The 23,585-nt window shown below is 40.1% G+C and overlaps 1 protein-coding gene across 3 annotated transcripts in view; it reads right to left on the reverse strand.

Annotated features, from left to right (window-relative positions):
- prim2 (DNA primase subunit 2) overlaps window positions 1–23,585 on the reverse strand; it is a 63,616-nt gene that overhangs the window by 12,437 nt on the left and 27,594 nt on the right. For all 3 annotated transcript variants that reach the window (XM_066679575.1, XM_066679574.1, XM_066679573.1), the window contains exons 9-12: window positions 19,869–19,941; window positions 18,430–18,615; window positions 500–626; window positions 135–217 (exon numbers count right to left, since the gene is read on the reverse strand). In XM_066679575.1, the coding sequence (XP_066535672.1) occupies window positions 135–217; window positions 500–626; window positions 18,430–18,615; window positions 19,869–19,941 (469 nt within the window). The remainder of the gene's footprint in view (window positions 1–134; window positions 218–499; window positions 627–18,429; window positions 18,616–19,868; window positions 19,942–23,585) is intronic.

Here is a 23,585-nt window from a genome sequence, read left to right on the forward strand (position 1 = left end):
CTGATCTGGGCTTAAAGCCCTCGGAGAAGTCCACATAATGGAGAACTGCCATAATCCTGTGTGCTAGACTGCAATTCGACTGGCGCTGAGAGTGAGCCTGCATTGTGTCTGTACGTGTATGTGTGTAGACCCACCTGAACGATCCCACTGGGAGAGAGCTTATAAGACTGCAGCTTCTGCTTCAGTAGCTCCGGGTCACTGTGGCGGAATGGACACCCTGAGAGTAGGAGAAGGAGGGGGAGGTGGTGGAGGTGGAAGAGGAAAGGCGGACAGGCCAGGTAAGAACAGGCTGGTAATATTCACAGTGTAATTAGTGCAGTAATTATTATTCTAGTGACAGTGGCTTGGAATGTCTGCCGTGATTGATTCTTTGTGTGTTTTGTGGCCATAACTTAAAAGATGTGTTTGTTCAGGAGTCATTATCCTGAGTCCTGGCTCCAGAGGAATCAGAACGGCTTCATCACATATTAAATGAACGTCCTCATGGGCTATAACTCACCGTGGTAGTCGCCTTGGCTGGGCGGGTTTGACAAAATCACCTTCATACAACTGTAGGGGGTGTAGTCTGTTCGCTTGCCTTCCTTTCCAAACATGTGGCGGATGCTGTAGGCATATGCTTTGTCAAACTAGGGAGCGAGACAGAGAGAGGGAGCAAATGAGGGAGGGGGGGAGAAGGACAGAGGGGGGAGGGAAGAAGAGTGTGTTAGATTGAGGAAGAGAACATATCTGAGCAGCAAGAGGGGCAGTGGACTGGGCAGGCAGTGCTGAGGTTGGGGGTGAAAGAGACATTGTCGTTCATCAAGTGGATTCTGGCAGGGTGTGTTCTACAATGAAATATTGAACTATCAGCAGGGACGTGCTGCAGAGGCGTTGCCAAACTACAGATAGCTGTGACTGGATTATGGATAATGTGTCTGCTTGCTCCCCCATGTCTCCATTGTCTGCCTTTCACACACATGCTCATGTTCTGCACCCTGTCCACCTTAAATAAAAGTGACAACAATAAAAACAACAAACTACTGCGCATATCCACAGCAGGACTTTCAGTATTGATTACACTGGAGCTCAGTTTTAAAAATTAATAAAGTATTTCCTTTGATAAACACTTTTATGGATTGTTCAATTTCGTAGTTTCAAAGGCTTATCGATCATTGTTTTACGCAAAATGTTGGAGCATGAACCCAGGCTTTATTTTCATTTTATTTAAAAAAAAAAAAAAAGCAAGTCTCACTGCATAAATAAGAAAACAAAGAGATGGGTATCAACAAGCATTGGAGTTAAGGGAAAATTGACAGCGAGATTTTAAGAGCCATTATAATCGTGATGATTCATCACTGTGAAATGCAAACATGCTCAGAACACATGCATGACTAGGCCACTGTATTTGAAAATGTGACAAGATACTGACAGCACATGCACATGGTGTTTAAACCAAGTAGTCAAACAGTGACATTCATAAAAGGACTTCATTAAACACATAAATAGGACTGGACCATAATTTAATATCAATATATAATCACAATATTACTGTTTCAATAACAGTGATATAAGTTTTAAACACATATTCTATATATGTTATTTACAGCACCAGCCATTGACTGACATTCATCATTTTAAAGTTAGTTTAAAAATATTAATATTGACAAAGCCATGAGGGTTTGGTTAGTCATGGTCAGTGATGTCATGTTCCTTGTTTCTTCCTGGCAATTTTTCTGTCTTTTTTATTGTTTATATCAATATCGGAATTATATTGTATCGACAGAAACTAAACAATTTATCGCAATTATAAATTTTGGCCATATCGTCCAGCCCTACATGTAAATACAGCTACAGCATATATATAGGGTGGGCCATTTATATGGATACACCTTAATAAAATGGGAATGGTTGGAGATATTAACTTCCTGTTTGTGGCACATTAGTATATGGGAGGGGGAAAACTTTTCAAGATGGGTGGTGACTATGGTGGCCATTTTGAAGTCTGCCATTTTGGATCCAACTTTTGTTTTTTCAATGGGAAGAGGGTCATGTGACACATCAAACTTATTGGGAATTTCACAAGAAAAACAATGGTGTGCTTGTAACTTTGCTGCCCATTGTGTTGAATTGTCAAAGCAACCCTTTTCTCCCACTCTTCACACACCGATTGCAACACCGCAGGAGAAATGCGAGCTATACTGTCTAGGTACGCACATCTAAAAACTTTTGAAATCTAGAAGTTCCCCCTAATGGAGAATGTTGAAACTGCTGAACATGACTTTATAACAAACTGCTGATAGTGTTTATTATGCAAATTGTGAAAGGATAACTATACAGATTCTTTAAGAATGTAAATTTTAATGCAATATTTTAATCACTGTAACTCTCAGAATCAATTGAAGTATCTAGGCATTCAGAAAAGTTTCTCAAACACACGTCATGTATGAACAAAGTAAAGTCAATCATCACAAACAATACCCCGCCCCCTCCCCCCGATATAAGTAAATCAATATTTTCATGTGCAAGATGACGGAAAACAAGGGTTGAAATTTGGAGATTCCTTCAAGGCTATTATCATACAAATCTAAACCCTTATGTGAAATCGACACAACCATTTCCCTGCATAAAAACCCCTAATGTGCGTACTCCCTGGCTTGAAAAATATTGCATATGCTTAAGAAACCATTAGAGTGTTAGCATTCGATGAGGGTCACTGCATTCAATCTCAGTGGTGAACTCAATACACCAATAATATACATTCTGGTAGCCACCCAAACGGAAAATCCAGCCTCCCTCTGTTGGTTGTCAGGAGTGGGAGTGAGAGAGTGTTCTTTATCCAGTGCACTCAGAGGCCATTACTACTATAATAAAACCTGCGAACTTGGCAAGGTGACTTCGCGCAGACTTGTAGTTAAAGAGGCAATAAAAATCAGCTTTACCACATTAATAGGATGTGAGTGGTTTATGGGTTTAGAAAGTCTCTTGTTTTATAATAATAATAATATACGAGTTCAGATATAGTTGCTGGAAATTGGCATTTGAGAAGAACTTTTATTTGAGATGGAGAAACACAGCCTTAAACCACAAACCTAAGAGTTTTCTTAAGTTTGAGCCTATGTTTAAATCCAGTTTTTCCAGACTGTGTCTGATCTGCTAAGAATGAGCATTATCCACAGTGCTCCATTAAAAAGACACACAAGCACCATGATGCAATAAGACCAGAACCTCATGACACCAAATACGGTTAAATATCCACAATCCTCTTTCGTTCACAGCCCAGAGTCTTAGTTATTCACTCTCCAAAGCCAGCACTCAGTCCGTGGGTCACCTGCAGCAGCCTTTCTCGCTCCTCCTACATGCTGAGCTCATTAAAATGCAACTAATTACTGTATTAATGTCAACAGCCGCTCCCTTAATGTATGCAAATGCGCATCGGAGGCATTTCATACCTATTCCGAGGCGAGGCTTGGAAAAAAATCCGGACTAAAATAAATTGGCGAGGTAATTGGTCATGAATTTGCAGCAGCATGTAAAAAAGGCTCCTGGCACGAGCTGTTCTGAAGCAACATCATACAGGAAGACACACTACTCTTCTGGAAATTGGGACTTGTAGGCTACTTAAACCTGAGAGCTACTTTACTTCGGAATTGTTCTTAACAATTTGCACAACTGGAAGATATGAACCAAACCTGAATTGATGAAAGAGAGCAGGAATTCTTAAAAGTGGGTGGTGCTCTACCTGGCAGCTAGCTACATTTATGTAATATTTTGGACATAACCCATTCCTTCAAAGAGAACTTCAGGTACAGACAGCCACAATGTACAGTATTCTACAAAAGTGAAGAGTTCTTCCTTTTTATTAATTCATTTGGAGCACATTTAGGAAACCCACACAGGCACAGCGAGGACACAACAAACTCCTTACAGAGTGCTACTCAAACACACAACACCAGGTTGAATTTACTAAACAATGGTCAAAATCTGTCATATAGTGATAGCTGTTCAATTTTCAGCATGCTAAAAAAATGCAACCAATTCCTTGAACTGAACTTTGGAGGTGTTTAAAGCAGCATATCCCAGCAAATATTCACTGGAAAACTGTAAGGAATGAATATGCAATATGAAAAAAAAAAAAAAAAAAAAAAAAAAACAAAAAAAACACGGAAATATTGAACGTATCCCGTGATCAGACCACACAAATTTAGCACAATTTTGACATTCCAGCATTGGGGGGAAAAAGGAATGGGCCGTGTAGTTTGACATAATCTATGAAAAGCAATGTGGTATCTGGGAAGCCCCATGACACCCTGACAAAATGTCGGAATTTTTTTTTTGGTATTTTCGCTCCTAGCTGACATTTCCTGTGATATATTTCTCGATGCTGATGCTTAATAGGAGGATAGAGTGCTATCTGGCCCATATATGTAAACATGGAGAGGAGAAAAAAGAACACAGCTGTGGCAACTGTATGGGGGAACAATGACAATTTTTTTCCCTACATTAGAGACCTACAGTGAACCTGGCAGCTAGCTGTATTTATGTAACATTTTTGACTGTTAACACATTCCTTCAAAAAAAACTTCAAGTACAGACAGTGCATAATGTCCTCTTTGTCCTCAATCTTTTATTTTCATTATTTTTGGAACACAGCACCACCAGCATCACACACAACTCTTCTTTAGCCATGATTGACAGTTTCTTAGCCCACCTCCACCGTGACTTTTGATCTCCGGCAAGAAGGTAAATGATGATTGGTCGGCTTCATACTTGTTGCCAGTATTCATATGGCACTGTTATCATCAAATCCGACATATTCTTATCTGACATATGGATATTTTTGACTAGAAGTTTAATGAAAGTGTGATCTTGACTTAAGCTGTAACAGCTTTTGCAATTTAATAGTTAAAAATATAGGTACCACTTTAAAATAGGACTACATTTGTTGTAAACACCATAAAGATAATTAATAATACTGGAACTGTCATAACTTACTGATAAGCTGAAGACCTGATAATAAATATGAATTTAGTCATATGTCATCAAATGTCTAAATGTAAACTTGGTGATTAAATTTTAACAAAAAAATGGGTTGATGGTTAAAGGCTTAATGTCGACTAATAAAGAAAAGTAAGACCAGTATAAAGCAAAATGAGGTTTAAAAAGTGTAGATGGACTTGGAATTACACTTTCAATTTTTAATGACTTTTAATGTGTTTTCAGCCTAATTATTAACCATTTAAAACCTTTGTAATTATAGTCTTATTTTAGGTATATTTTAAAATATAAATATTTTATTTAAAAAAATGCCATGAAACTGCAAATCAGGAAAGCCAATAAACATCAATTACCCACGGTTATTCTTCCACAACAGACTGATGTCTGAACACTACTGATCACTTTAAAGCACTGCCACTCAAGGTTCATTCAAAGGTCCTTCAACCCCCAAAAGTCTTTTGGCTGTATTGATGGGATTACGAGTGTGTTAGGTTAGTATTTGGCTGAGAAAAACAGATCACTAACCCTGCTCACTGAATTCATACTCTGCCCTGTGGGACTGCGGCTAAGATTCAAGCCACTAGAGGAAATCGAATAGAAGCGCTCTCGCAAGCGCACACACACACACACACACACACACCTATAAACAAATCATATCATCCCTATTGTGTGCTTGTATGCACCTCAAATGGAAGCAGGATCTCAGCATGACTGCCTGCAGACAGGCCATTGTCAGAGATGTGGCACTAGCCCCAGTGCATCTTAAACTTAATGCTATTAAAACGCTTCCCATTTAATCGCCACTGCAAGGCTCTTTACAAAAGGAATCTCTGAAGAGACGCAACTTATGACAATGGGGGGGAGAGAGGGGAAAAATAAAGGCTCAACCAAACAATATCTTACAACGTCTTGACTATCTCCAGAATACAGCTTTGTACAGATGTATACAATGCTACAGCTCCAGCGAATACTTGCCCTTCCCAGTACATTACAAAGCAATGGAAGATACACTCAGGACAAAATATTACAACTTATTGCAACATTATGAGGTACACCTTGCAATAACAAATAAATAAAATAAAAATAATAATATATATACACACACACACACACACACACACACACACACACTTCTATCTATATCTATCTGTGTGAAATTACCTTGTATTTTATTAAAAATAAATTAATACATAAATAAATAAGCTGGTCATATCAGTATTGTGATAAATTAACAAACAATATATTGCGCAGCCCCAATTCTGAAAGCTTTCATTTTATCACAGTGGAAAACATATTCAGTGAGGCATAAGAGTGATATTACCAGTGAAGTGTAGAATCATTTCATGCCATTGTAGCTCTAAAAATGTTTAAACATAATGCAATATTCCCCTTTCAGGTTATCAGAGATTTGAAGAATGTATTAACAGTTCTTGTGGCAAAGGACAAGCTTTTAATCCTGTGATAAAAGCATTTCCCGCCCTAAACTATACACTCGAGCTACCTGCTCAGGCAACTAAAGGAAACTAAGGACAGGAAGTATTAGGATTCTTTACATTTTATACTTTAAATAGCACAAAAAGCATTTCTCTTTTCTTTATTTTCTTCTGTTTGCTGCTGTATTTCCAGACTTCCCTTAGTCATGCTTTTTACCATATAAGGTAAAAGTAGTAAATGGAGGTTTGAGTATGACAATTCATCACTGTGATCATGCCCTTTCCATACGGCTGAACTTTATCACCACGGCTGCTCCATGATCTATTGCTCAGAGCTTTAATCTTGCTTCAGAGTGCCTGAACCTTCACCTGAGATTTCTTATATTTTTAACTCAAATTATATGAAAATTTTATTTGACAAATGCAGTACAGAGCAGGGTTTATAGGTAGTTAGTCTATTCTGAAAGACCCTCTTCAGGAGAAAAAAAAATCAACTTTTAATCTTGTTAAAATATCATGATGGTGTTGTTTAAATGCTAAAAGATTCATTAAGAGCAAAACAAGCATTTACAGCCATGGCTGAATATTTCTGCTCTGAAACATCTGGTGGATTTAGACATTCAGGGTTTCTTACATCATAAATCCTGATAAACCAAATCTACCAACTTACAGTGTTGGGATTTCAATCCACAGGCAGGCGGTGGAAGGCTCAGTAGAAACAGAGGGATAGTCAAAGGTGCAGTTACGTCTAAGCCACTTTAAAGGAATTACATTATTTCTTTTTAAAAATACCTTTTAAAACTGTAATATTGAGGAACAAAATTTGTGGGGTTTAATCAATAACCAAAAGCGGACTTGAAGAGCCATCTACACGACTTTCTTAGCCCTAAAAAAGGTCAATATTAAATACCTTTTGTCATTTTCCTCTTAACGAATATTAATTTGAGCTATTTTTCCAGGTGGTAATATGCAACACTATATCTCCCATTTTAAACCCCCTTCATCCTCAATGCTACATTTCCCATGTATTTTTGTTCTTTACACATGGACTACAGCTGAATTATTTTAGGAAAATATCTAACTGCAATTATTGTTATTGCGAGTTAAATAATTTCTAAGAATTATAATTCATTCATTCATTTTCTGTTACCGCTTATCAAGTTCAAGGTGGCGGTGGGTCCGGAGCCTACCCAGAATCATTGGGCACAAGGCAGGAATACACCCTGGAGGGGGCGCCAGTCCTTCACAGGGAGATGCGCACTCACACATTCACTCACACACCGAACCTACGGACGCTTCTGAGTCGCCAAACCACCTACCAACCTGTGTTTTTGGACTGTGGGAGGAAACCGGAGCACCTGGACGAAACCCACGCGGACACAGGGAGAATACACCAACTCCTCACAGACACTCACCCAGAGCACGACATGAAACCACAACCTCCAGGTCCCTGGAGCTGTGTGACTGCAACACTATCCTGCTGCCTATATATTTACTACGGGACACATTTGGCTTGAGGCTTAAATTATGTGACTAAAATGAGAAAACCTTTTTGTGGAATTATTTATGGTTGATGTCATGTACACACTGCCTCTGACTGGTCAATATCTGTTATAGAAGATAAAATGGCCCCCATTTAAAACCTGTTAAGACATGTGTAGGCTGGAATTAACAGCGCAGATCTTCCAGTTTGAAAGCTACACTCTTTCAACTTGTGATTTTGATACAAAAACTATTCATTTTCAGCCCCAGCAAAAACTAGAACTATAAGCTACATACATTCTGTACAACAGCTTATAATGGAGTCTGCACAAAGCCCTTAGGCCTGTGCTTATAATCTCCCCTTGTTCAGTGTCAATGCCTGCAGGTTATTCTACTCAACAGCAGAGTCATCTCTAAGGTAAGCCAACATCAGCAGAATCATTTTGGCACCAACATGCATGCATAAATATACCCATTATGACTGAAATCTGACTTAAACACATTGATAAGTGAAATTAGTCCTTTTTAAAAGTAATACCACGCCCAAAATGATGAGACAAGGCCAAAGCTAAATGACAAGCTTGATGCAGAAATGATTTAATTATTTCTGGCCTATATGATAACACATAAACGCTTAAAGGAACACTAGGTAAGTGCTTTTTTTGCCATCTTAGACTCCCCTAGTGTTATTAATTGTTACAGCACTGTACTGAAATCAGTGGTGAGGAGGAAGGCATTGGTTTCTTACCCCTCCTTCAAAAGTTACACAGTGCAGTGTCTGCAGTGCTGAGCCCAGAATAAATGAAGCATCACAATCATTTTAAAGGTGTAGGTTTAAGGTAAAATATTACATAAATTATACCTTTAAATTATCCTATAAACCTCACATTAAACAAATGTGCTCAAAGGAGACGAGAAAATGAAAATATCCTCTAACTAGTTCATCGTCTGAATACATCAAACCCCTTCCCACATCCTGACCCATATATCCTCGACTGGCTCTTTCCTCCTTTGTCAATTAGCACCGGTAAGTCATGGAGGGACATGTGGACTTGGCTGAGTAAACACGGCAAGCAGGTAGGGGCCGGATGATGGAGGAGGCCCGATTCTCTCCATACGGCAAATGAGAGGAGCCTTCAGTCTCAGGGGGACCAGCGCTCTAATTAAACAGGCAGCTGGTGAGGGGGTGGGGTGCTAAAATTACGGGAGCCATTAGAAACAGCACAGCCACTTTTGTCACAGCCACAGCTTCTTGTACCCCACTTACCTTCCTGACATTGGGGAGGGGAGCTAAGTTGTCGTCATAAATTACAGTCACCGCCGACCCAGAGGGACAATCGAAGACAGAGTTAGAACAAGTGACACCATAAAGAACAACAGATACTTTCAGATCCGTTATCTAAAATGAATTAAAAATAATTAAAACATTCTGCTACATACCCCACTGAGCAAGTGATCTGGTAACAAACGCGCGGCCGTGATTTTCCATTATGCATTAAGACCATTAGAACATTATACCGCAAGTACTTCTTGAATTTTAATGGCTTCATTTGCATCATTCCGAGCGGCAGACACGTTTGAGCTTTCTGACTGCATGCTGGTTGGCTGGCAGAAAACACTAAAAGTGCTCCGTTTCATCTGAGAATGAGGAGAAAAAGAGATTCTTCACTCTCTAAAGCCCTGATCTCCATGGCTATCCTTCAAGGCTTCTTCTCTGCATGGGTGGATAAGCCAACAGTAATGCACTCTTCTTAAAGGTTACTGGCAGAATGTTAAATTGCACTGTAATTCCTTTTGTCTTTTCATGTAATGTTTTACATGCAAATGCTCCCCGAGCTTCTAAATTCCACCCCCCGCGTGAAACCCGGATGATTAGGCACAGGATAAAGACGGCACTACTAAAAGTAGCAAAGCAGCTCAGAGATAATTTAGTAGAGATGAAGATTACTTGCTCTGCAATTATCTAAAACACAGCAATGCCCCAAAAAAAGGAGCTTTAATGTGAGGATCAATAAGGACTAAGCCAGTAATCACAAGAAACAATGAACCGCGTTTCACATCTTACCAAGTTTTCCTCTGTTTATCCCTTCAGATTCACGTTTTTGATTTTCTCTGCTCATGAGACATTTTTTTCAGCGAAAGAGATGTGCCAGTGATTAACTTCGCTTGAAAGGTTTATCCTTCATTATCTGAGAATATTTAATCAGCAGGCCTTAACTTGAGATCAAGAAAGCACTGCATTTCACAACATCTGAAAGTCAAACTCGCTTTTCATTTTCACTTGTCATACACAGAGGAAGAAAATACTAAAAGAGTAGTTTCTCTGCCACAGATTAAGCCTGAAAAGTTTGCAACAGCAGATACCCTTAAACCATAATTTAGTCCATAACTACATTTCTATAAATCTCAGACTGATTAAAGATGGATGAATCTCAGGAATATAATTTAAATGAATGATTAATGACATGGTAAAGGCCTGATACATTTTTGATTGCATTGATATTAGAACTTGATTTATCACATGGACATTCTTTTAGCTGTAAAACATTGCACTACAATGGAGAAAAGACGTGGCAACAGATTGTGGAATGGAATAATATTTGGAGGGTTTTGTTCTAAAACACATTAAAGATCATTAAAGTGTTCCATTTTAGAATAATTTATTGAGAGTGAGATCTACACAATGAAATAAAATGATACCATTGATATTGGAGAAATAAAAAAAATGCGTTTTTGACCCATTGTATTGTGTCATCTATTATTTTATTTTAACTTCTGGATCATAAATAATTATAAGTGGTATAAGAGTATCTTCTAATGATCCTGTAATAACCCACTTCACATAGGAACTGCAGAAATAATGTCCTATGCCAATCCATTAGAGCTTCACAAAGGGCCTGTTATCACCCATTGTTTAAATCCTTTATGATCTGATCAGTAACCAGCTACCCTTAACAACTAAGGTTACTCATTGTGGCCAGCCCATGAGTAACCAAACCACCCACTGAATCACCAGCTCTTCCCATGGGTCATAACACAGGCACATATGTTCTTCGGTGTTTCGCTAAATTAAACCTACGACACCTCCGTGTCGCCGGCCCACCCCCCTTCAAGCTAAATTACAGACATAAAATACCCTTAACCATCAACAACCATAAATCTACCGTGACCTGCCTGGTGACCAAGGCTGTAGCTAGCCCCACTGGCACCGTTAATGCATGATCAGTGCCACCAGTACCATGTGATCTGTATGCGCTACATCGCCAAACGACCACAATAACATCTCTACAGTGTAGTTCCCCAAATAGTCTGTGCTCTCCATATCTACAACCACTGACTAGACCTTTCAGCTGCTTCTGATAACACCTTCACAGCTGCCCTTAGTTTCCAGCCACTGATGCTGAACTGCACAAGCAAGGATGTGGCAGACTTGGCTACAAATCTCCTAACACCTATTTCCACTAGTCATACATGTGCGGGCCCCCCATGTCCCTATACCTCAGCCAACCAAGTCTGTGTACTTCAGTTACTTCCTTTCAAATCCTTCATCTACTGCATCCTCAAATGGACCTGTTAACTCTATGAAACAAACTATTAGTTTACTTTACAGTATAGCACAATGACTGGCCTCAGGGTAGTTAATAAGCTCATAAATAACACTGGCCATTACCTTTTCAAATATTATGTACTTGTCACTTCTTAGGAAACAGTGTCGTCATCTATACATCACTGTAATTACCCTACAGTCAGAAAGAAAATTAAACCTTAAAAAAGTCAATATGCGTTTTACATGTGAAAGAGGTTGACACATTGTAATTATAAATATGCATACTGCTTCATTATCATGTACTGAAGATATGCCTTACTTCTGAGGTTCTTCATCTCAGCACAAATGAGATGATGTGTTGTAAGAGTTTTATGTGCTGTTTTGTCAATATTTTCACCCTTTTGATGTGGCTGAAACATCACTTACTGAGAGAAACTGCATCTTTGTTTTAAAGCTTGATGCATGGTTCCTAGGAGAAACAGCACAACAATTTTTGACACTGTAAAAAAAGTCTGATTATCTGTACTTGAACGGGCAGATTTGCTTTAATAAATTTAAAAAAGGCTGTTGTTTTTTTGTACAATGTGTACAATTTCTAAATTCTCAAAGCAGGGAAGTGTTATTAGGCACAGGGTCTTGGCTGCTGTATGTTCCCAAAATGTTACTTTGTTAAAACCCAATAAAAGGTGTTGTGTGGCCATGGACAGTCTATGTGTTCGCTTCAGACTAAGACCACAAACCTGAGGCCATGACTTGGAGCCAATGTACTAATTTGATAAATGAATGATTCAATCAAACATATCCATAACTACCATTAAATTGAAATGAAATAAGCTTATGTTGAAGGCTCCTACTATTTTCAGAAGAACATGCTGTTATCCCTAAGAGAGTGAAGTGTTGCTGGATAGAAGCCCTTTGCTCTGTTACTTGTGATGCATTTTAAAGAGAACTCACTAGCACCTGCTCCACAAGCTGTGAACATCTGCTGTGTTATGCTTAAAAAAAAAAAAAAAAGATCGCAAGAGCACTGCTTAAAAGTCATTTGTGCCCAGATTTCTCTACCTCTACTGAAAAGTCAAGAATTAAAAAATATTAACCGAGAATAAGCAGATTTCCCCTGGGCGGTCGAGAGCATATCTTTGCAGCCTGCGTGAGCAAGTCTAATGAGTTTCAACCTGGTGCACCTCACCTTGTCCGTGCTCAATCAAAATGACTGTTAACACTAGCCGTTTAGCCATAGAGGAGCACAGAGGGCTACCGATCCCTGGCCTACAGCACAAACCAGAAAAGAACAAGGCACTGGCCATTGATATGGAACGGCTGCATTATGAGACCGAGACTCAGTGCAATATTTATGAGATGTCATAACCCAACAGTTGAACAGAAGCCATGGATTTAGTCATTATTTATTCACACCAAGTCAACGTCTAGAAGAATCAATAATGAACACACTGCAGATTTATAGCACGTGCCTAGAAGGAAGTTGGATATGGAAAAGATGTGTTCTTCTTTCGTCTTAAAGGTGAAGAAATCTAGGCGAGAACAAAATTCTGCTCATTAAAAAAAAATGTCACACGTGCTAAATTGTGGCATGTATTTGTGTGTCAGTGAGTGTGAGAACAGTAAAAATGCTGTAATATGAAGAGAAAAATTCTGCTCTAGTGTCCAAATCTGTCAAGAATTCAAATCTGCCAAATCAGAATAGACATATTACATTTATTTGAGATTTTTTTTTGTTTGTTTTTTTTCTCTCACTCAGGTAAGTCCACTCACTCATTATTTGAATGTTGCTGCACCTACACTAAACTGCCTTAGCATGTTTATGTACAACAAATTGTGCTAAATTGTTGCCTATTACTTTCAGTGTAACAACTAAACTAAAAACTAAACTAAAACTAAAGTAAATAAAAATTCATATTTAGTCCACGCAAATGTATTTATTTTCCACTGTAACCAGGTCTAATAAGAACATATAAATGTTAAACTCTATGGCTTACCCCTTTTTTTTGGCAGCATTTCTGAATTATGACCATGCTCAAACGACGTAGTAATTTAAAAATCACAAAAATCGAGATATATGTTTTAATTTGGGAATTATGGCATATAAAGGCCAAAATCAGCTCAACAGAAGCTGGTAATGAATACAACTTGACTTGGAACCTGCTATCTCTAGAGTCCAAAGTGTCCGACACCTATGAGCACTGAAATAGTGCTAACAAATGAACCAAAAGAAAAATACATGGCCAGAGTTACTGTAAAGAAATGGGAATTCTCACTTGGCACACCTCTATGGCGTACATGTCTTAGAAACAAGAAGGCACTGTGAAGCTCGAAAATGTTGCCTCCACCACCTCTCCAATCTATACACATGTAGTGGTGAACAGACTGGGCGGTGCTGCTGGGGGCTCTTTTTTGCCAGCGATGCTAGAATGTTAATGGGGCCGTTCTTGCGGTCTGCTGTCCCTGACACCAACATACATCACTCACAGAGCCGCAGCTTGCCTGCTGCACATCAGTCCGGCCTCTGGCACGGAACGTGGAATCCTCCTGGAGCGTGGGGGCTGGCTGGGTTACACCTGAGAGGGCAGGCTGAGGGGGTGCAGCCACCCTGGAAATGGGGCACTTTTGTGAGTGGTGGTGCATGACCACTTGAGAATGTGTTTGTGTGGATGTGTTCTCCCTCCTCCATCACCCTCCCTTCCCCTGACTTGTGGCATGGACAGGGGGCAAGGAAAGGGGAGCGGGGGTAAACAGACACCCTGCGACTGCTTTTGAGCCTGTGAAAGTGGCTTAGCAGTAGTCAAAGCAAAAGCGCTTCTTTGAACTCGAAGCATGTTTCTCGCCAGCTGTGGGCCATGGCCAATGTCTGGTGCTTAAGAGCACTGCTCGGGTCTCAAGGGAAAATGAAGGAAGGTAACATAGCTGCACACCCTCAATTGGAGAAAAGAAAGCCGGCAGATCTCTCAAGCTGCTCTCATATAATGACTTCATAATGCTAGAATCAACAAAAATAAATGAGGTCTGTCAACATAATAAAAATAAAGGCATTTGAATATATGAAAGAAATTGTTTGTTATACACACCTCGCGGTTTAAGGTAGTCAGCTTTTGTTTTAAATCGTTTTCTCTCCATACATTAAATAGAAGTTTACTACTTTAAGTTAGTATCAGCAACCAAATGTGAAGGATTTCTTTCAGTTTATTAAAAGAAATGACTTTGAATCAGTTTGTAAACTTCTACCACCTTTCAAAAGTTATTAATTACATTTTCAGATTAATTAACATACGTCAAACTCTGACTTATACCAGAGACCATTATAAATAAGAAGACTGGACAATTGTTGAAATATGAATGAGAGTTTTCGTAATGCTCAACAACGCATGAGCCAATCAGCTTGTTGATATACCGTGCATGGACGACGGTGGATGAATTTGGGCCACTGTTGGAGAAACAAGAACCCCCCCCCCAAAAAAATTAAAAAATAAAATAAAAATAAAAATAATAATATATATATATATATACAGGGGGTCCTCGACTTACGACGTTGTTCCGTTCCTACGTCGCGTCAACCAATTTTCGGTGCAAGTCGGAACATACGTACATACTGTACGCACTTATCCTATCCTAACACCTCCTCGGTCCCGAGCCAGGTAACCGTATATTCTTCCGCCGCGCAACACCAAAGACGAAGTTCGCGTTACGACGTTTACGACACAAAACCACTTGGGTCGAGGCTTTACATACAAGGCTTTATACAGTAAATGGGAGATGTGTCGTACCCACGAAACATCGTAACTCGGGACTGACGTAACCAGAGGACCTCCTGTAATTATAAATATATATAATTTTTTAAAATCACGTTTTCTGTGCATTACTCAGCCAAAGTTGTGTCATGTATTTTTTTTTTGTGAAATTTCATCAGTTATTTAAAATGTCTTTGAAAGTGAAAATGAAACTGTAATTTGAGCTTAAGTTTAGAGTATTTTGGTCTCTCTCCATTCAAAGATATAGGAGCCTGGCCTTGTATGACCTGAAATCACTGCCAGGAGAAGTTGGCCACAGAGTGAACAGGTTTGCCTATAAGGACAATTTCTATTTAATTTCTTAAATACAAAACTGTCCCAGTGTCATGTTTTCTGTCAACAGAAATTTAAAATGAATGGGTGAAGGGAATAAAAAGCAAACAAACAAAGAAACAAACAAAACCTGCCATCCGTGCAACGCCACTACAGTGTTTAGTGCATCAAAAGAGAACACAAACTGTCCAGACCTGTCACATCAGCTGACAGATGCCCATGCTGGCCTGCACTGTGGGCAGAGAGCGGGTATCTACAGCCTCTTCACTCATGGTAACCCAGAAATGTCCGGAGTATAACCAGAGGAGCTATCCAGATATATCCAGAGTGCTGAAGTTTTGAAAATACCACTCCGGGACATCTCCGGACCGGATACTTCAGAGTTTCTCTTGAACCTTGAGGTATGAAAGAGGCTTAGGACTATCAGGCCTTAAACATCTAAGGCATTAACATCATTTGGAGGCCCCTACTGACTGTTTTACAATTTTTCACAATTACTGGAACTTGGAGTACACTCCTTTCGCCCTAGGGTGCACCAAATATTATACCAAGGCCTATGGAACTCTCTAGGCCATTAGATCAGACACCTTTGAGCTGCATATGTTTCAGCAGCAGAGATGCAGATGATCTCTTGTACCCTCTCTGTAATATTCATATGTACATTAAGCCCCACAGTCTCGAGCCTGGGCAGCTTACTATAGGCGTCTGCAGTGAGGGGTTTGCATAGTGGTAGAGCAGAGAAGCAGTGATACCGGGTGCTTAGAAAGCTTAAATACTGACACAGCTCAAGGACACTATTTCTCCAGAAAATGTAATTGCTTTTCCTCTTCACGGGGGTGCGGGTCTTTCCTTATGTAGGCTGGATACCTCCTCTTTCTGTCTAGCCACCAACTTTAATATGAAAGTTTCATATTAAAGAGACTAAGATTTGCTAACACAGCATTGTACTTGGACCTTGGAAGTGTTTTAATAAAGCTCTGTAGTTTGGTTCTAATGAAGCTCTAACACATCAGAATCAATATCATAAGCTTTAACATTCAAGCAAAGAACAAACTGTGTGGTATTTTGGTGTCTTAATAGTAACCGCAGTTTTTATAATAAACGCCTTCCCCATTAAAAGGGGGCTAGGGAAGAGTTGCTGTAGAACAATGAGACACAACTGGACAGCAGTCTGTCTACTTATAGACGCCACTCTGTATTTGGAAGATGCAGGTGTTTGCGATTATTTTGTTGTCTTATTTTTGAGTGGGGCCCAGAAACACATTCCAAATTTGCTGTCCTCTTGATCCTCATTCATTGCTTTTGTCACGCAAAGTGACATCTTATTTTCGCCAAAATGGAAATGCACCATTCTGTCGAAAACGACCTTAATTTGTCTCCCTTTCGCCTTTACAATGTTGTCACAGAAAATTGCACACCATTTCATAGATGGCGAAGGGAAGTGCAGTGTGTGCAGAAATAGACAGATCTATTGTGCGGTTTATTCCTTTTAGATTACTTCAGGTGCAGATATTCACCTCCATTCACAGTCGAAAGCAACAGCCCATCACAGCATTTACTAGGACTGTATTGTTCAATACACATGCTGCATTCAGTGTGCACTAAACCATGAATAATGCATTTAGCTGAATATTATGTTCATTTATAAGATAAAACAGCTCGGGGGGCGGGAGAAATGGCAAAAGAAAACAACCTCGCTGTGGTATTTGTTTTCTTTCACAGTGCTCCTAAAACCATATCATGTTCCCTTAATCCATAAATTATACAAGCGCAACACAATATTAAAGTACAAATGTAGTATATGAAAAGTATAGGCATAAACCTGATTCACTGCTTAAAAGGCATACGAAAAGTCCCCTTGAAATGTTAATAAATTCTCTGCATCTTGCCTAGGAATCCAAACAAATTTCTTTCCACGGTGCTGCAGTTCTTAAAGTCTGTTTAATCCCCGCCTGCTGAAGCTAGGCAAAGCTGTGTGGAGTTATTCTAGCTCTAATTCAGCAGTCCCTCACAGTTACACAAGGGCTGTCCATTGAATGATCTAGATTATAAAGGTAAAAGCAAATTAAAAAAATTTAAAAAAAAATTGTACATAGACTGGAGCCATATAACATGAAGCAACCCTTTGAAAGCAAACAGCAGAAACAAGAAAATCATTAAATCAGCACCACTCTGTCAATTAACATTTCCCCGCAAAAGCACTTTCCTCAAAGGGAAGCCCCACCATGGTTCCCTCACAGGAATCCACCATATGAGATTAACTGTTTGGCACCAGATAAGGGCTGCATGTGATTTCTGTTGAATTTGACAAGCAGAGACACCAGAGGAAACAAGGAGGGGGGGAAATATAAATAAATAAAATTCAGTCATTGGGCAGTTGAAGAAGCCAGAGAGCAATTCTGCACAAATGATGTGGGGGAGGGTGTTTCTGCACTCGGTATTTGAGCACTTGACTCTCGTGAGACAACTGATTATATTCAAATGTGTCCCCAACAGGACAGGCATTCTCAGGTAAGGATGTGAATTTCATTAGCGTCTCCTTGATTGAGAAGCAATTGGGAATAAACATTCACTCGGAGAGCGAGAGCAGGAGAGAAATGGAGGGCTCAGCTTGGGAGCGTAATTTTCTTGTTAAATGTACCATAGACACGAAAAAGGAAAGAACGAAAGAAAAAAAAAGTGCATTCTTCAGAATTTTGTAATTAAAGACACAAAGGAAGGGTACCAAATTATTTCCAGCATCACCATCAGTATGAGAGCGCTCATCTGTCTGAGTGACCTTCATTACTTGACAATTATTGAAGGACAAAGAGTGAAAACTACAACAGCACCACAGAACGGAACAGAAGAAGTAGGCCGGAAACAAAAGGTTCCTTCCGCAAGAGTGACAGATGAGGACGAGCGTAGTTTCATTTACCTTATCAGCATCCACGCTGCCTTTGATGAACTCCGACCTCCAGAACTGCAGAGCCTGGTCCAGGGTGAGGCCGATGCCCTTGAGGAAGAGGCCGTACTGCAAACGGCCGCCATGCCGCAGGTGGTGGTTCTCTCTCAAGGACTTGTGGAGCTGCCTCATGCAAGGAGGGAAGGATTTGGCTGAGAGCTGATAAGAGGGTGAGATGGAGGTATGAAGGGAGATCCAGATATTATTACTGGCAAAGTTAACCTTCGGTTAATGTATTGTACAGTTAAAAAAACATAAAAAATAAACCCAAAACACCGTATGAACTTGTTCATCAACAGTACAACTGGTAGTATGCATATAGTTGATGTTCAAAAGTTAGAAGCCACTGTTCATTAACCTAAATGTTACTTAGTTTGCAGAGACATGGGCAAAAATAATGAATATTATTATAAATATTCTGCAGTGTAGTCTATTTATGTACGCATGTTAAATAAATAAATAAAATAAAAATTGTTGATGTTGGCTCCAGGTGACTGTCTTGAGGAGTTGGTGTGTTCTCCCCGTGTCCGCGTGGGTTTCCTCCGGGTGCTCCGGTTTCCTCCCACACTCCAAAAACACACGTTGCAGGTGGATTGGCGATTCGAAAGTGTCCGTAGGTGTGAGTGTGTGAGTGAATGTGTTGCCCTGTGAAGGACTGGCGTCCCCTCCAGGGTGTATTCCCGCCTTGCGCCCGATGATTCCAGGTAGGCTCTGGACCCCCCGCGACCCTAAATTGGATAAGCGGTTACAGATAATGGATGTTGATGTTGGTGGCCATTACTACATCACTGTAAACAATGAAATACGAGATTTACCGTAAAAAAGAGATTTGCGTTGGCCTTGTTTACAGTGAGAGAGACAGAATAGCTTTGTGAGCAAAGGGAGCCATTCCCAAGCTACACAATCTTCTATTTTTTATTGTGAAAAGGTGCTAATTTCAAGAGATCCCTGTGCCTCCGTTTTAACATGCCTATACACAAGGAAAAACTGAAGGACAAAATTTGCATGTGCTGACAGGCCACTTAATTGGAACAGCAATCGCCTCCGAGATGGAGAGAGAGACAACATAAACAGAGGCAACACACAATTCCCTGCGCATACAGCTCTCCTCCCCGAAACGTCGGCTCACGCCCACCAAAACACAACATGCCCCACTACAACAGTGAGCGCTCATAATACAGTGTTTACTACACTTCGACCTGTTAAATGTGTGACTTTCACTGGTGTATTTGTACACGTACTGAATTTAGGCGGTCAAAAACCACGTGGAAGAAAACGAGCTGGAAAAATCAGAGGCCAAAAGTGTCAGATTACGTCAATGGCCAACTGCCCCGCTTGGTGGAGATGTCAAACATGCTAATGTGTGCATTTCTATTCCATTTGAATTTCATCATGTCCCATTGAGTACTCACTGAATCAATCTGTTCCAGGGAAACCTTTCCAATGTTCTTTTGGATGCTGTAATCTTGACCAACGTAGGCTTGGCTGCAATAGAAAAAAAGAAAAATAATTACAGCATTTCAGCCTGTAACTACACACGTAAAGATGTGGATCATGTACGCCAAGAGCTTTCTCTTAAAGGGACACTTTCCTTAAAAATCAATTTTTTATTATGCGTATTTGACCCAACTGTCACAGATACTCAGGGAGACTGCTCCAGGAATCCATTTTTAGATTCACCAGTCGAAGCATTTTTTGACATATCTTGCAATTCAAACCCAGAAAAGAAGAATTCTCTATCGTGGTAAACACAGCAGCATGAAAACACTTTGCTCGCAGACTATCAGTGACGGTCAATCAATCCAAACATGAAAAATACGACTTTTGGGTGCAATTTCCCCTTTACATGAAAGACAAATGACACATTGAGATACTGTGCTGCAGCACTTGGGAGATTAAGTACACAGCATAATCACAGCCTGACATTCAGTAGAGAAAAACAAGCGGTTTTTAAATCCCAATCAGGCATCGTAGACACAGGGCCACAGACATCTCAAGACAATGAACTACAAACAGAACACTGTTAAGACACATGTGATATGTTTAAGTGGTTGCAGTCTGACGGGAAAACAACTTTCTTTAAAAACGCAAACCACCATTACTGTACTGACTTCAGCGTGGGGTGCAAGGTAAACTGATATATAAAGAGCATTATGCAATTTATTTACCATAAAAGTACAGATTCAGAATCACTAAGATTTTCCACTGACCTGTAAATAAAGGGAACAGAGCCTCTGTCTTTGCTCATGACTGCAGAAACTGCTCTATGTAACTTTTGGAAAAGAGGAGACCACCCTCTATCCCACCCCTCCCCACTGATTTCAGAACAGTGCTGTGAAAATGAAAATTGGATACAAATATTATAATATAAACTAACATGTCAATCTATGTTTAGATTTATGCATCAATTTCCATGTGTAATCATGAATATCATATTTATCCCGGCATTCCCTAGTGATAAACCTCCATTCTTGCTCATATTTGATCTCATGCCAGGACCTCTTCCAAGCTACACTCTCCACTGTCCACGAATTCTGCACCATACAGCTCCCTATAAAAATCTTAGCGTCTGACTGCTCTCAGACTGTATGTAATATTATGAAAGAGGGTGTCCTTGCCAGTCTACCGTTCTGAGGACAACCCGCCACTGAATCCACAACTGGGCACGTCCTCACACCGCTCAGGGTCACACTGGCCTCGCAAGCGTCTTATCTAGCCGGACCAGTGATGACACACGGCAAAAGTACCTTAGAGCACAAAATCACTGCCACAACCGCTGCCTCTGTGCTCTCACCAGACACATCCAATTAAAGCGGCGGCATTCAGGGGGCTATCTGAAGGCAAATGAAATGGCTGCAGGCTGTGGTGCCAGTCAGGCATGCTGCCATTGTTCCTTTCTTCTACAAAAAAAAGAGAGGAGAGGACGGACAAAACACACTCAACTGTGGACACAGTCGAGCCAGGCAGGCGAGGCAGTAGCAGGCGAACGAGCTCGAGGCAGGGCTTTAATATACACCTGCATCCCCTGCGGGCCAGGACCACTCAGCACAGCCTCGTTTACATGTGTAGGGGCCAGGATGAATCACCGACATTGTGCTGAGGTCATGCACAAAACTGACGGAATACATCAGAATGAAAGAACAAAAGAGTCAAATGAAAACAAGAGAAAAGAACAAGGCAAGGATGTCATTTACTGCTTGTGCAAATACATATTAACCACCATGTTTTTTGCAGCATGGGTGGGCGGGACAGCACAGCCCAGAGAACGTTCCCAACAGAGCTACAAGAGAACAACTGTGTTCTCATTGGTTGAGAAGGACTCTGGAGTTGTTCTGCGCCTGTCAATAGAGATAGATGTGCTTGCCAATCGAGGGCGTCTGCTCTATGAGCTGAGCTGCTTCGTGATGCAGCGTGGGAGGAGGTTTGAAAAAGATGTGGTGATCGGCTTCATGAGTTTCAGAGGAAGTGTCAGACAACAGACTCCGAGATGGAACGTACCTACAACTAACCTCTGGAGAGAACTGGCAGAGAATGTAAAGGGAAAATAAATAAATAAATCAATAAATAAAAATGGAAATTCTTCTCCGATGCTGATTTCTGATGTGTCATGTACAGATTTGTTTCTGCTGATACAGAAGCATACAGTAATATTTATAAAAAGTGATAAGCTGGACTGAACCCACCTGGATAATCCTTAAAGTGGGAAAACACTATATTTATCAAAAACAACCAATTCAGCCATTCTTCTGAAGTTAATTAATAATTAATAACAGGTAAAGTAGATAGATTGGTCCCCTTTGATAGAGCTTCTATTCTTCTGGAAGCTGGAACATTTCAATGTGTATCAGACATCTTTCAGCCATGAAAGCATTTATGAGGTCAAGTATTGATGTTGAAAGTTTAGCTGTAGACAACAAAGAGCACTTTAAAGAGCACATTTATGACTGTAGCCATCACAGTTCTCTCTGGTTGCTTACATTCCGAAGCTGTGATGTTTGTACATGGATGTAGTTTAACTTGTCTGTTTATATTCAATGTATGAATTACCACAGAAACTCATTTGTAACTTGAGTTAAGGTTTGTAGCACTTTCAGTAATGCAGTTAGACATCTCCAGAGTTCTGAGACTTTTCCACCTTAAAGGCTAAGCACCAGCTCTATGAAAGTGTCAAACAAATAAATACAGTGGAATTTGAGTTCCTAACTTGTGTTTATTGATAGTCAGAAAACATGTTATTTCTTACTAATTCAAGGAATAAGGTTTAAAAGACCGTTGCCCCCCCAACGGTGTTGGGAAACTCTAATAGGCGTCTTGCCTGTGACGTAGATGGTGGACAACAACTCTAGAAGTTGCACTTAATTTAATGCAAAATGACGAAAAGGTGTGTTGTTTTTGGCTACAATAATTCAATGTACAGTGGGACATCTGTGCACAAATGGCCCAAAGATCCCAAAATATCCAGAAAATGGACTAAATTTGTCAACTTTAAACGGGCACTTTGGAAAGGACCATCCGCTCACTCCGTTATCTGTAGCTCATTTCACTGGCGCTTTTCCAACAATATGGGCATGTAAGGACACCAACGAAAGGTGTTCAAGAGCCTCTGTAACATGGAGGTAAACAGGGTAAGGACACTCACTTCGCCTGTTTTAGTTGGTGTTAGTTAACGTTAGCTTGACTTGCTAAACTCGGTGGCTCAGATTATACTCAGCTACGTAGCTGCATTACGGAGGTTTATAGTGTCGGATGAATTCGAGTTCGACTTCGATCACATTTACAAGAATAACGGTACCTCTAGTTACCCCGAGTTTAGCTTAGTGCTAGGCTATTGTCATTAATAATGTTGGTTATTTAGCTAGCTAGATACTGTCATAACAGTCAGTCATAACGGTGTTTACCGCGGCGTTGTTCAGCTGTTGTCCACCAGTGACGTCACGATTGCGTTCAAGAATTTTCGTAGTGAGCTCGGGTTTTTCCGTCAATTTAAAAAAAAAATGGTCAGTTTTAAAGCAAATTAAGCTGCTATTTTCATTTAAATTCATACTTATATATGTCAGTAACTAAAATAATGTGAAATATTCATGGAGGTCTATTAAGTGGTGCTTAGCCTTTAAGTGAGCCGAAACAGC

Source organism: Hoplias malabaricus, chromosome 8, assembly GCF_029633855.1.
Source record: "Hoplias malabaricus isolate fHopMal1 chromosome 8, fHopMal1.hap1, whole genome shotgun sequence".
In the NCBI taxonomy this organism is placed as follows: Eukaryota; Metazoa; Chordata; class Actinopteri; order Characiformes; family Erythrinidae; genus Hoplias; species Hoplias malabaricus.